At 37.7% G+C, this 13,448-nt stretch overlaps 2 protein-coding genes across 3 annotated transcripts; one reads left to right on the plus strand and one right to left on the minus strand.

The window, feature by feature from the left end:
• The first annotated feature begins 4,771 nt into the window (after nt 1-4,771).
• On the plus strand, nt 4,772-9,176 carry LOC126608690 (sodium/hydrogen exchanger 1-like). Its single transcript, XM_050276662.1, has 15 exons — nt 4,772-4,956; nt 5,245-5,494; nt 5,726-5,844; nt 6,155-6,252; nt 6,525-6,584; nt 6,668-6,714; nt 6,804-6,998; nt 7,102-7,148; nt 7,240-7,306; nt 7,405-7,505; nt 7,621-7,722; nt 7,839-7,977; nt 8,068-8,130; nt 8,309-8,392; nt 8,495-9,176. Exons 2-15 carry the CDS (start codon nt 5,318-5,320, stop codon nt 8,849-8,851), a joined length of 1,656 nt encoding a protein of 551 aa, XP_050132619.1. The 5' UTR covers nt 4,772-4,956; nt 5,245-5,317; the 3' UTR covers nt 8,852-9,176.
• A 288-nt stretch (nt 9,177-9,464) lies between these two features.
• LOC126608691 (vesicle-associated protein 2-2-like) lies at nt 9,465-12,918 on the minus strand. Of its 2 annotated transcripts, XM_050276664.1 has the most exons (9): nt 12,808-12,905; nt 12,653-12,771; nt 12,442-12,512; nt 12,125-12,206; nt 11,645-11,760; nt 11,377-11,559; nt 10,658-10,927; nt 10,089-10,166; nt 9,465-9,828 (listed from the first exon to the last, which is right to left on the minus strand). In XM_050276664.1, exons 2-9 carry the CDS (start codon nt 12,705-12,707, stop codon nt 9,712-9,714), a joined length of 972 nt encoding a protein of 323 aa, XP_050132621.1. In that variant the 5' UTR covers nt 12,708-12,771; nt 12,808-12,905; the 3' UTR covers nt 9,465-9,711. The 2 variants fall into 2 exon arrangements, with proteins under 2 accessions (XP_050132621.1, XP_050132620.1); XM_050276663.1 differs by having other exon boundaries at nt 12,653-12,918.
• Nucleotides 12,919-13,448: the final 530 nt, after the last annotated feature.

The raw sequence follows: 13,448 nt of genomic DNA on the forward strand, positions 1-13,448 counted from the left end.
TTCGCTTATAGAGTATTAGGTTCGATCTCTCATTTCTTAACATCCTCTCTCATTTTAGAATATTAATGTCACATTACGGCTCATGATTCATAAAAAATAATTATTCAAGCATTTCGTGTTCCGATCACATTGAAAAATCCCTCCTCTCGCCTATTATTTAACCAAGAGAAATGCTAAGGAATCTCTCTCAACAGTTAAACTTTTCACCATCTCACAGTTTTAACGTCAAATTTCATGTTTATATTATAAAACATTATGCTAAAAAAAATGAAATGACTGAGAATTCATAGAAAATCTTAATTTGAAAGATATTTCTTAACCTTTCTCTTAAACCAATTAAGAAGAAGTCATAAATATTTTGATGGCGATTGTGGGGATTATGATTTCCAAAATGGTGGCCGTACGAACCCTCCCCCAGCACTGTGCCTTGCAAACGTGGGGAACCAGTGTGGTGCAGTGTTAGGTGGGGTTGGCCCATACGTTTAGATTCTTAAACGGTCCTGTTCAATTCAATTGTGGGAAGTCTTAAACGGTCCTGTTCAATTCAATTGTGGGGAAGTCTTTTAATAGAAGAGATATCAATTTTTTTTATAAAAATACGGATTAGTTGTGGGGTTTATACGATATCGAATTTTAACGATTCGAATTGTTTATTTTTTAAGTTGCACCTCATAGATCATTCTTGCAAAATATTAGTTAAATTGGAAATATTTAAACATCTAATTGGGTTTAAAAAAAATAACGAATACTTTGTTATATAAAAAACAATGAAATTTTATCTTGATAATTAAACAGACAAATAATTTTGGATTGAATTGAATTTTTGTAAAGATGATCTATGAATCGAGACTTAGACGGTTCAGATCGTTGAAGTTTGATGCAGGGTGGGCCCCACACCTAATCCCCATTTTTTTGAAAAATTGAGAATCCCTTTGCCTAAAGGGCATGTTCAATTGTGTATTTGAGAATTTAGTCTATAGCGATTGCCACATTGCCTTCTCTATATTTTATGGGCAAAACCTACCTCGATTTTGTTAAGATTTTAAATAGACGAATCAACTTCCTACTACTAAACATATTGATATTATATTATTTGCACAACATGATAAGTGTGAGAGTTTTAATGTAACTAGAAGTGAAACCACTCAAATATTCCTATTTAATTTTGCCAATTTTTCAATGCAGGATTTGTATTCCTCGTTCACCTTCAAGCCTACTGGCTAGGTAGAAGATTTGCGGCTCATTTGGAAATACTTTTAAAAATGACTGAAAACGCTTTTAAAGAAAATATTTTTTGGTCCAAAAGCACTTAAAGTGTTTTATGTTAGAAGCACCAATTATGTGTTTCTTGTATGAAGCACTTCAAGTGTTTTTTCAGGATTTATTTGTAATTTTACTATAGATTTGTTTCAAAAACACTTTCACAAAAAACACTTTTAATCATTTTAAAAGTACTTCCAAACGGGTCACATTGTCAACTCAGCGATACATTAGTATGAATAAACTCTACTTTGCACCCGTTGTCATATACTTGTCATAGTTTGATTTTTATCCTATAAATAATTACTAGTTCTGAACAAAATTATGGAACAAAGAGAGAGCGTGGAAGAGGTAAAAATTTTATTTTTCAAAATCTAAAATTAGAAATATGCTATAATTGAGGATGAAAAATGACACACCCCGACCTAAATTCGAGGCATGCTGGCCATCACGTGAGAGTGACATAGCCAAGTGTACAATGCGGAAGCAATAATGATATAAGAAATGCGAATAAATAAAAACCAACTGACTAAAATACTAGATGAGATAAGATGAAAGTGGGATATTAAAAGTGACTACGCATAACCATAGCGTAGGTAGGCTAAGTGTAGTCCAGCAAGACGAATACTAGTTATACAATACCAAAGATGGTCCTACAATTGTGATGAAATGTCAGAACCACTGTCAATTCCTCGTGAGCCACCAACGAGCAATCCTACCTAAAACCTGGAGGGGTGCAAAACAGAAAGTGTGAGTGGGCAAAAACAAAGTTTTTCAAAACCATTTCACTATCAAAAGTAGTAACCCCTCGCCGTAAAATTCCTAGAAAATAGCATATACGATTATATCTCAAAGCATATTCAAATAGCACCGAAAATACCATGTCAAATCTCAACAAGAAATAAGTAAGCCAGGTGCAATAAATCAATAAGAAATAATACGTCAGTCGGAGTCACCTAAAATGACTTGTACGGCTGGGTCCACAACTCATCAATCAAATTTTGCACACGAGTTGGAACCATCTAATGTGGTCTGAACGATAGGCTAGATGTACATAAATACGCTCAAGTGCTACAGTCACGTGAAAGCTGTGCGAAGTATCGCAAGTCACCTACTAGTCGGAACCACCTAATGTGGTATGTACGACAGGCTAGCACATGTCTTGGATCCAAGGTGAGCGTGAGGTGCGGGAGGTGAACAATCACGTAAAGGCTAGGCCTTATCCTCAGGCGGAGCACTAACACCGGGGTGCAGATTAAATAGCTCGAAATGCATCTCAGCACTAATATATTCACTACCATCACTACCATCAATATACTCACCTGAAGTTTACCTGAGCGTCCACAGCGTCGAGCAACAATATATATATAACCATAATAATGCACAATTAAACATAAAGAGCATTTGACATGGCTTTCAAAGTATCAAATCATTTAATTAAGTTTTATGGGAAAAATACCAAGTGTATATATATATATATTGAAAACCAAAAACCCAATCACTAATATGTGGAAGGGTTGTAACCCCCGAGCCTTGCTTGATTGTGCTCGTCCTTAGGATAGGTCTCACCTATATGCGAACAACTATTTAAACATTATTTTTAAGCACATAAACAAAATTAGGTAATAACTTCTCATACATTACTCAAATGGGGTATTTGAATATACCACCATATCCTACTCAACCTTAGGAACAACCCCATATTTTTAGAAATTTTTTCCGACCACTCATGCGCCGGCCAAGGCACGGCCAGACGTGCGGCCCACGTGCAGGCACGTGCCTGGCACACTGACGGATTCCTTAACATCGTTAGGGAATGTTCCGTTAAATAAAAGCATATTCCATTAAAGATACTTGACGCCTTTAGAATATTCCGTCAACTTTGACGGAATATTCTCCCCCTTCTTCCTTGGTTCGCCGGAGTTCGGCATCGATCACCGCTGCGATCGTCGGATTCTGGAAAAATTTTAAAGCTTCATATCTCTTCCATTTCTCAACCAAATTCGATGAAATTTGAACCAAAATGAAGCTTACAACGAGTAGAACACATTCTTACCACTTTGGGGACCTAAATTCAACGGAAACTCGCCGAAAAAACTCGAGGGAACTGGCCAAAGCCTACAACTATATAAACTCGATTGTTCTTATGTCAAAACCACTCCAAAATTGATCCAACGTGCTAGAATAGTAAGAATAATACTTTCTTAGGTCTCAAAACAACTTAAAACCTTCGCGATCATGTCGGAGGAAAAATCACCCCTCGCCGGAGTTCGGGTAATTCAAGTTCTACAAGCTCTCATGACCAACTAAGGGTATGAATCAACTCTTGGGCTTGCAAGGAACATGAAAACCACCTTCACAGTCTTGATCCATGCCTCCAAAGGTTGGTTTGAAATTTGTCCGTACAATTGTACGGAAATGGAAAGAAGTCCAAGAGGGAAGGAGAGAGAGAAGGGTCAACGTGATTGGTTGGTGTATGTGTGTGTGGTCCATTTTTGCAGCCAATCAACCAAAACCTTAGGCCTTTTAGTTCTAATTGGGTCCAATTAATTAGGAATAGAACTAATTGGTCCAAAACCTTAGCCTATACACACACGACTCAACGTTTAAAGGGCATAATAGAAATTTCCATGCTCTCGAGGATAAAATAATATATACGTTCGGGACGAGCTGTTACAAAAAAGATTAAAATTTAGTTTGTGCGAAATTACATACTATGATTTTATTTTGTGATAAAATATCAAATTGTATTTTCACTTTCTTTTGAGCGAAGGGAGTTTTTTAACAGGTGAGTTTGTTCGTGTTAATGGATTGTTACTAAGCATGAGTGGTTGTATTACATTAATATTCGTAACAAATGAAAAAAATTATATACAATAAGTTGAAGGGCGGTGAGTTGAGTTTCACAACAAACTTGTAATAATGCGATTTAATTTTACTTTTGACGAAAATCAAATCTGAGACCTCTCACTTTTAAATAAAAAAATACCATTAGAATGTAATAACGAAAATTTAATTTAACATTTTAGAATTCTATGACAATGAAAGCCCGATCCCTATCAATCGCATGCTTAAATAAAAAAAATACCATTAGAATGTAATAATGAAAAATTAATTTAACATTTTAGAATTCTATGACAATGAAAGCCCGATCACTATCAATCGCATGCAAAACAAAAAAGCGACCTTCCACAAAAAAGCAAAAGTAATAAAATAATAATAAAAAAATAAAAAAGGATCCTTCATTCAAGGCGACAAAAACTCCAACACAATGATGATGACGCACAACACAACACAACACAACAACAGAGAATATTTCATTCCCATCTCAAGACCGTCAAGACACCTCGTATTACCGCCACTTAAAGTCAAACACAGGCTTACATCTCCACCGTTCATCTGTCATCACTGCTACTCAATCAACGGTCAGCTTCCCTCCAATTTCAAACTCCCCCTTCTCACAAACGGAGGCGAGGCGACCGTATATATTCCACTCGCTTGGCGGTCTGTCTTCCTATCCTCTTCACTCCTCTCACTCCTCTGCTCTCTCTCTCTCTCTCTAAACTTTTCTGGAACTAACAAATCTTGAATTTTGGTAGCTTTTATCAGTAGGAATTATAGAATCCAGATCCAAATTTGGACCATTTCCCCTCAATTTTCTTGTTCAAAGATCAAAACTTTGACCTCCAAAAACTGGTTAGTTACTCAAAAAATGAGTTTATCTTTTTTTTTTTTTTTTTTTTAAACTTTCATTGAATCTTTTTTATTTAATTTCCACAATTTAAGGTGAAATAGTTAGCCTAGGAAAATTTGACATGGGTTGTCAACAGTCACTACTGTCTTGATGTCTAATTCTCTTCTGTTTTGCACACGTCTTTCGAAGTTGACCAGATTAGTGTGCTTTGAAAAATATAGATTAATTTAGTGGGGATAAAATAAAAAGTTAAAGATGTAATGTTTCTTACAAATTTTTTCACTTTTCAGCTTCCCAGAAACGAAGGCCTGACTTGAACTCCAAGTGGAACTTGAACTGAATTGTTCTCTGGTACTGCTAGCAATGGCGGTCGATGCGAGCACAATTGCAACGGAATCAATGAAAATTCTGATGGCCTCCGACCACACATCAGTGGTTTCGATGAACCTTTTCGTGGCGCTTCTCTGCGCTTGTATTCTACTTGGTCATTTGCTGGAGGAAAGTCGATGGATGAACGAGTCCATCACAGCCCTTGTAATTGTAAGTCAGCTTTTATTGTTCTACGACGGTATAGGAAATGATTTCCGCACATCCCTGTTCATTTTTGTCCGTTGATTTGTTCAATCCAATTGCGAGAAATAACGAATGGCGTGCAAGGAGAGGAAATGGACGTGCGGAAATCACTTCCTTACGTGCATATGTATTTGTTATATGTGTGTGTTTATGGAGAACCGGAAATGATTTTGTGGGAGTTTTTGTTTTGGTGGGCAGGGACTGTGCACAGGAGTTGTAATTTTGCTCACAACTGGAGGAAAAAGCTCACATTTGTTGGTGTTCAGTGAAGATCTCTTCTTTATATATCTGCTTCCGCCTATCATTTTTAATGCCGGGTAAGTTCAATGCGGTTTTGTGGATGTAGGTTTAACTCATTGTTTACCTGATCAGTTTAATTAACCGTCAAAACGTACGCAATCGGTATATGGTTTGTTGCTTTTTATATAAGTTTGACAATTTATCTAAATTAACATAAACGGCATGAAATGACCGGAGTTCTGCTCGATAACAGGAGCTGCAGTGCTTAAGCATTAGTACAAGTCAAAATTGATTGTTACTGCATAATAACTCGATCGATGTAAACTTTAAAAGAGTGTATTAATGGAATTTAGTAAATAATTGATCTTTTCTTCTCAACGTCATCAGGTTCCAGGTCAAGAAGAAGCAATTTTTTCGTAATTTCATGACTATCGTGACGTTTGGTGCTGTTGGAACTCTCATATCCTTTGCCATCGTATCCTTAGGTAACTCGACAACCTGAGGATTTTAGCTTTTGTAGCATAGGTTTCTGCTGGAAGGTTTAAAGATGTGAGACATTTGCGTGTTAGGATATTTGTGCAGAGCAAAAATGTTCGAAACAATACATCATTTAAAGTATGAGCAGGACTGCCTCTTCAGTATAATTGGTTTCAAACAAGCTTCTGCGTTGCTAGCTTCTTCGATTTTGATTGACCAGCGGATAATTTCAATGATGGTTTTAATGGTTGTTCATGAATTCTTTTGTATTTTGAACCAGGTGCAATGCACTTTTTTCACAAGTTCAGTGTCGGTTCCCTCAAGATTGGAGATTATCTTGGTATACTTTATGTCTTCAAATTATTGCTGTTTTGTTTTTGTCTTGTTATTTTCTGCTTTATTGGATCAGTCCCTTGGTTGCAGCACTTGGCGCGATATTTTCTGCAACCGATTCTGTTTGCACCTTACAGGTATGCATGGTCTTTGTGTCTTGTGAAGGATGTGCTCCTGTTGCAGATTTCATAACGACGACTGAATTAATCCAAACTTTTGAATGCAGGTGCTGAATCAGGATGAAACGCCTTTGTTGTACAGCCTGGTTTTTGGGGAAGGTGTCGTTAATGATGCTACATCAATAGTGCTTTTCAATGCGATCCAGAGCTTCGACCTCTCTCACATCAATACAAGCACTGCTTTGCAATTTTTTGGAAACTTTTTATATTTGTTTGTTACAAGTACAATCCTGGGAGTCGCAGTAAGCCTCCCTCCCTCCCTCCCTCTCTCTCTCTCTCTCTCTCTCTCCCAAAATAAATTTCAGACACATACATCTTTTTTTTCTTAACGTTACTTTCTTGCAGGCTGGACTACTAAGTGCATTTATCATCAAGAAGCTCTACTTCGGCAGGTTAGTATAATTTTACACCGGAGGACGGAGTTTTTAAACGTGACTTCGAGTAGTGGTCTTATACTTGTTTTTTCTAATTTTCAATAATCAGGCACTCAACTGATCGCGAAGTCGCTCTTATGATACTCATGGCTTACCTGTCATACGTGCTGTCTGAAGTAAGATTTGTGACAACTCGTACATCGTGTTTCTTTGGTTTTGTTTCTTATCTAAAAAGAGCTCTGACCATAAAACAAAATTTTGATTTATCATTCAGCTATGTTATTTGAGTGCCATTCTCACTGTGTTCTTTTGCGGAATTGTTATGTCTCACTACACATGGCATAACGTGACTGAAAGTTCACGAGTGACAACTAAGTACGTTAAATATCCATAAACATCTTCCTGGAAAATTGAGAGGCGTTCTCATTCGATCTGCCGAAACCTGGGGAAAACATTGCTGATGTTTCATTCTCTTTACAAACTAATGCAGGCATACTTTTGCCACTCTCTCATTTGTGGCCGAGATCTTTATCTTTCTTTATGTCGGCATGGATACCCTGGACATTGACAAGTGGAGATTTGTGAGTGATAGGTATGATCAATGCAGAAAAAGGAAATCGGCCTCCTTTTAAACTCGTTACGTCTTGTACAACGTGTTTAGTTGATCTCCGTTGGTTAATTTTGCTTTGCTTTATTTTCATTGTTCAGCCCTGGAAAATCCATGGCGGTGAGTTCGATACTGTTGGTACTGGTTCTGGTTGGAAGAGCAGCCTTTGTTTTTCCCTTGTCTTTCTTATCCAACTTGACTAAGAAATCTCCACAAGACAAGCTTAGTTTAAAGCAACAAGTAAGAGTTTATCCAATTCTATCTCTTTTGGTGTACATTCTTTGAATCAAATGAAATATTACAGATCTCCGCGCATTTCCCGGTTTTCAGGTTACAGTTTGGTGGGCGGGGCTTATGCGTGGCTCTGTTTCAATGGCACTTGCTTATAATCAGGTAAGATTGAACGCTACGTAGTCCTTTCTGTTGCCTATGAAACTCATTTTTTGTAATCTTCGGGACTTTTAAGACAGTTGGACGAAAGCGAGAAGAACTTCATGATTGTGTACTCGTTCTTTGCTTGGGAAAGTTTTGTCACACAAACATTGATATTTTGTTTTGAATGCGTATGCAGTTTAACAGGTCTGGCCATACGGACTTGCGTGCGAATGCGATCATGATCACCAGCACCATCACAGTTGTTCTTTTCAGCACAGTGGTAAGACACCTGCGACTTGAAAACCGGACTCATTCGGGACACATTTTGTATATAAACCCGCAAATGATTGGTTTGGTATATTACATCCTTTTGTTTATGCAGGTGTTTGGTTTGATGACTAAACCACTTGTGAGAATCTTGCTTCCTGTCTCAAAACACGTCTCGAGTATGATTTCTTCTGAACCGTCTAGTCCTAAATCAATCGTTGTGCCACTACTCGGCAATGGCCAAGATTCAGAAGTGAACTGTGGGGTGGAAGATGCAGAGGCAAACATAGGACCCGTGGACATACCCCGTCCAACTAGTTTACGAATGCTCTTAAGCTCTCCTTCGCACACCGTCCACCATTACTGGCGAAGATTTGATAATGCTTTCATGCGGCCTGTTTTTGGCGGGCGGGGTTTTGTGCCTTTCGTTCCAGGCTCACCTGTTGAAGAAATTGGAAATCAATGGCATTGAGACGGAACTAACACACATATATAACTACTTATACACAATTACAGATGAGCACTAATTTATGTAATGTATAGGTTGTGCTTGAGAGTGGCTGCAGTGTGCATTTGTTCATACAAAGGATACTTGTTTCGTGTGGTGACAGCATTTTACACAGGATGAGCTGCTTGTTTCGTGTGGTGGTTCGGAAATTTTCGTGTCTGCGTAGGTTGCTGATTAGGTTAAATCCTTAGCACAGTTGATGCCCTTGTAAGTTTTGTGTGATTGGTGTTGTAATGATCCTTCAAATTTTTTGATTTCGGAAATTGCATCAACTGAGTGGTTTGAAAAATCAACGGTTAGATCTTGCATATAGGGATCTAATATATCTTTGCATCGGTTAGATGAAAAATAAGAGAAGATTTTTGGCTCCGCGTTACCATTTTCATCACCTATAGAAGAGATTAATGTCGTCCGTACAAACAAGCAATCATCAATAGATGACAATACCCTTTTGGCCTACGCCTTATGCCGAAAAGGAAGATTACCAACTAACTCTTAGTTTAGTGGTACTTCTCAAGTGAATTTCGAATGTTTATCAATTTTTTGATTAACAATCGAAAACCTAATCACGCTCATCTGATCACTGAATTTCTTGGAACATAAGCTTCAAAACAAACTTGGTATCCACAGGAGGACATTTTTACAGAACAAAACATTATTTGGGAGAAGTTCTTACATGCAGAATTCAGATTAGATCCATATATTACGCATCACACGGAAGAACATCTTTGGTGTCAGAAACATGCATGCAGATCCTTCTCACCCAGTCAAGAAGGAGAAACAACTTCGTTTCACTGTCTAATATCCAGGACAGAGAATTGTCTCTACGGATGGATATAGTATCCGATTGCTAGACTGACGAGGGCAACCATACAAACATGGAAGAGAGGGAAGCCAACCGTGACTGTTTTTAAATTGTTCTTCCTCCTCCTCAACGACTCCTACGAAGAGAAAAGGCGGACATCAGATCTCCAGACGGGGCACATAAGAGCAGCGAGGTTCAAATGATGAAAAAAGAAGACTGAAACAAAAATAATGAATTGATTGGATGGAAAATCTACTCATCCATATCTCTCATTCTTCATACTATCTGAATCAAAGGCGGTTATGGGAGAGAACGCATACTTCATTTACCGATTATGCAGCTATCCTCTGATGAAGATAATAGAAAAGTGAAGGATTCGCGGGATAAATTACTCACCAATTCATGTTTAAGCATATTCTTCTCTCGAGTGGACCTGCTACTCTCTTCCATTAACTTCATGATGGTAAGTTCAGCCTGCAAAGAATATGTGACAAATTTAAGATCACTTCTATTTACAGTTTCAAGGAGGGGTCACACGAATGTTAACATTACAAAGAGTACTAGAAAGTAGGATCCACCCAATGGAAATTTGAGGAGCAACACACCCGGAATTGGGCCATGTATGGGATACGATCTTCCTACCCAGGAATGAAAAGAATTGATGCATTATAAGCCTAGTCCACTACAATGGAATATGGAATATGGAAGAGGGAGGACGAGAGGAGGAGCGGGGGTGGGAGAGTGTGAGAAATCATACTGCTGAATGTATTTGCAACAATTCACAGTTAACTACGGCACTTCAACATGCTTAAATAGTAACCTCTTCCCATATTATTCCCCTGTCAACTTTCTTAATTTCAGATATCTTTCCTACTATCCTTCCATGAGAATGACAACATCTTTTGTCAAAAATACGTTTTTCATGGTTACCACGTTATAAAGATATCTAGATGAGAAAAACAGACCTCTTTTAGCTTTGAACCCACTGTATTTAGCTTTGATTTCAGTTCCTCAAAATCCTTTGTTAAATTCAACTCAGCAGCACCCCTAGCTGGTTCCAGTTCCTCCATGTCCTTAGCTGTTTTCGATTCTTCCATATTTTTAGTTGGTTTCGATTCCTCCATATCTTTAGCTGGTTTCAAATCCTTCATGTCCTTTGCTGGTTTCAATTCCTCCACATCCTTAGCTGGTTTTGATGCCACAACATCCTTAGCTGCTCTTGACTCATCCACGTCCTTACAAGTTTCAAACGCGTTAACATCCTCAGCAACCCGGCACAAGGAAAACAGATTATGGTTTATTACAATATGTGAACAACTCTTTTTTGACACATCTGATTTCAAAATTGATTACAATATAAAATAACACTTGTTGCACAAAATCATTTACTCCTACTAACATACAGATGAAAATCAATGCTGCCTACCACATTAAAATGCTAGTGCGAATAACATTTGGCACTCTCACACACATGCACATAATCAAGAAAAATTAATATTCGAACACATATACACAGAACAAAGAAACAAGAAATAAAAGATGAACATCAAACAAACGAAGAAGGAATATTCGAACACATACACAGAACAAAGGAACAATAAATAAGAGATGAACATCAAACAAACGAAGAAGGATAAGAGATCAGTCAAGAATTCAGTTCAACGGACAACATTATTGCTCTTACCCCATGACTCGGAGGTATATTTTCAACTCCACTCAAAACCCTATCCATTTTCACTGAAGTGTCATAACATGGATCTTGCTTTGACTCTCCATTGATTGGTACAAATACTGGGGATGCGGTTGGGCTAATAAGCATCACTTTTAACCTCCTTTCTTCAACGTATCTGCTGCTATCTTTTGAAAACTGCCAAAAAAATTGAGAAGTTAAAACAAGAATTTTACCGAACAACTTTAGACCAAGAGACGGCCAATCATTCTTAATATCTTACCATCTGAGATGTAATCTCCTGTTCAGTTGTCCCAAAAGGAATAACGGTGCTCTGGATTAGGAACTTGTCTTTGCACAGCAAATCCGGTGGAGCTACATTCTGAGCTTGCATAGTAACTGCATTGACCAAAAAGGTGAAGAGTCAAAATCCATTTAGCTTCGGCGCTACATTTTGGGTCAGCGCCATAACAGGCAACTAACAATGTCGATGCAAGTTTACGCTTAACAATATGTCCTCATAATCTTACGAACAGACGCATTACAGTACATGTATGAACAGAAAAACGTTGCTAGACTGTCAATTCCAATCAAGTAAATTCGTGTTCCAATATCTGATCCGTATTGACAATCATAACATATAATGCTTCGCCTAAGACGACATATCATCAATGCATGCATTAGGACTCAAACCACAGAGACAACAACACATTACAGAAAAACACAAAAACCCCAAGATGAAGAGAGATGAAGAACACAAGACCTGTGAAATCACATGTTGTGTTAGGCTTTACAATGCCTGCATTCGGCCGCACGCAATATTTCTTCGGAGAAGTGGTCTTCACCTGCAATCAAATTTTGCCAAATAGCAAACCAAAACATTAAGCACACCCAATTCATCTCCTGAAGCCCAAATCAAACCCAAATTTTTCTCAATTTCGGCCACATTTTCATCAAAAGTGACTAAATCATATATGTTTCCATGCACACAACACACGATCTACAAAAAACAATAAGGAATTCAGAAAATTAAAAAAAAAGAAAGAAAAAAACTGTGAAAGTTTGAAGCAACTACAATACCTTGAAAGCAACATAGCGATCGGACTTGTTGCCGAGTTGAATCGAGCACGTACTCTGCTTCTTAACCTCAACTGCAATCGGGAAACAAAACAAGACACGATTAAACAACAATGAATAAACAAGGTAGTGCGATCAGTTGTTTCTTAGGTGTGATGAAATAATACTAATTAAAGTTATGAACCCAAAAAAATGTGGGAAATTAGCAAATTACAAGTGAATGTGAGCTCGGGGGGATGAACATCCAGAAGCTCTGGTGCCGTCGTCATCGGCAGTTCTTGAGGGAATGCAGGCGGATGAGAAGAACCCAGACGAAGAAACTAGAGAGAGAGAGAGAGAGAGAGAGAGAGAGAGAGAGAGAGAGAGAGTGGGATTCTAGAGAGAGAAAGTGTGGGAATGGAGGAATGGGTGGTGGTGGTGGTGCTCAGTTGCTGAAATACAACCACTGACAGTGGCAATGGGTCTCTCTCAATTGTTGAACTGTACCCGCTTCCCCACCTTTATTTTATTTCTTAGCAAGCACCCAAACCAAATTGACCCAATTGCCCCCAACATGGTGAGGTAAATAGTTGTAGTTCTGGGTACGTGTTTGTTGTCAATCTAAGTCAAAATCCAACTTTCAACTCAAATTATGTCTAATTTCACCCATATATGATATATTTGAGAGAGGAGGTATTTTATATAAGCGAATATAACTTATGCACTCGAGTGAGAATTTTTTCTACTCTCTCAATTTAATTTAGTTTAAAGTAAAATATCACTTGAATAAAAATAAATAAAAACTTTTGGATCTTAAATTTAGACTTGAATCCTCGTTTTTACACTTGAAAGTGAAGAATTGGATACCATTTGAATGGAAAGTTCGACTCAGATTGAGACGAACAAAAAATTTAGGACAGTGTTATCTACACACCTATTTTTACTTCTTACACACTCCTTTCAATTTTCGATAATCGAATCGAATGAATTGAAGAAAAAAATCAATAAATAAAAATTAACAAGGATGTGTG

The sequence above is a fragment of the Malus sylvestris genome, chromosome 16 (assembly GCF_916048215.2).
Source record: "Malus sylvestris chromosome 16, drMalSylv7.2, whole genome shotgun sequence".
NCBI lineage: Eukaryota > Viridiplantae > Streptophyta > Magnoliopsida > Rosales > Rosaceae > Malus > Malus sylvestris.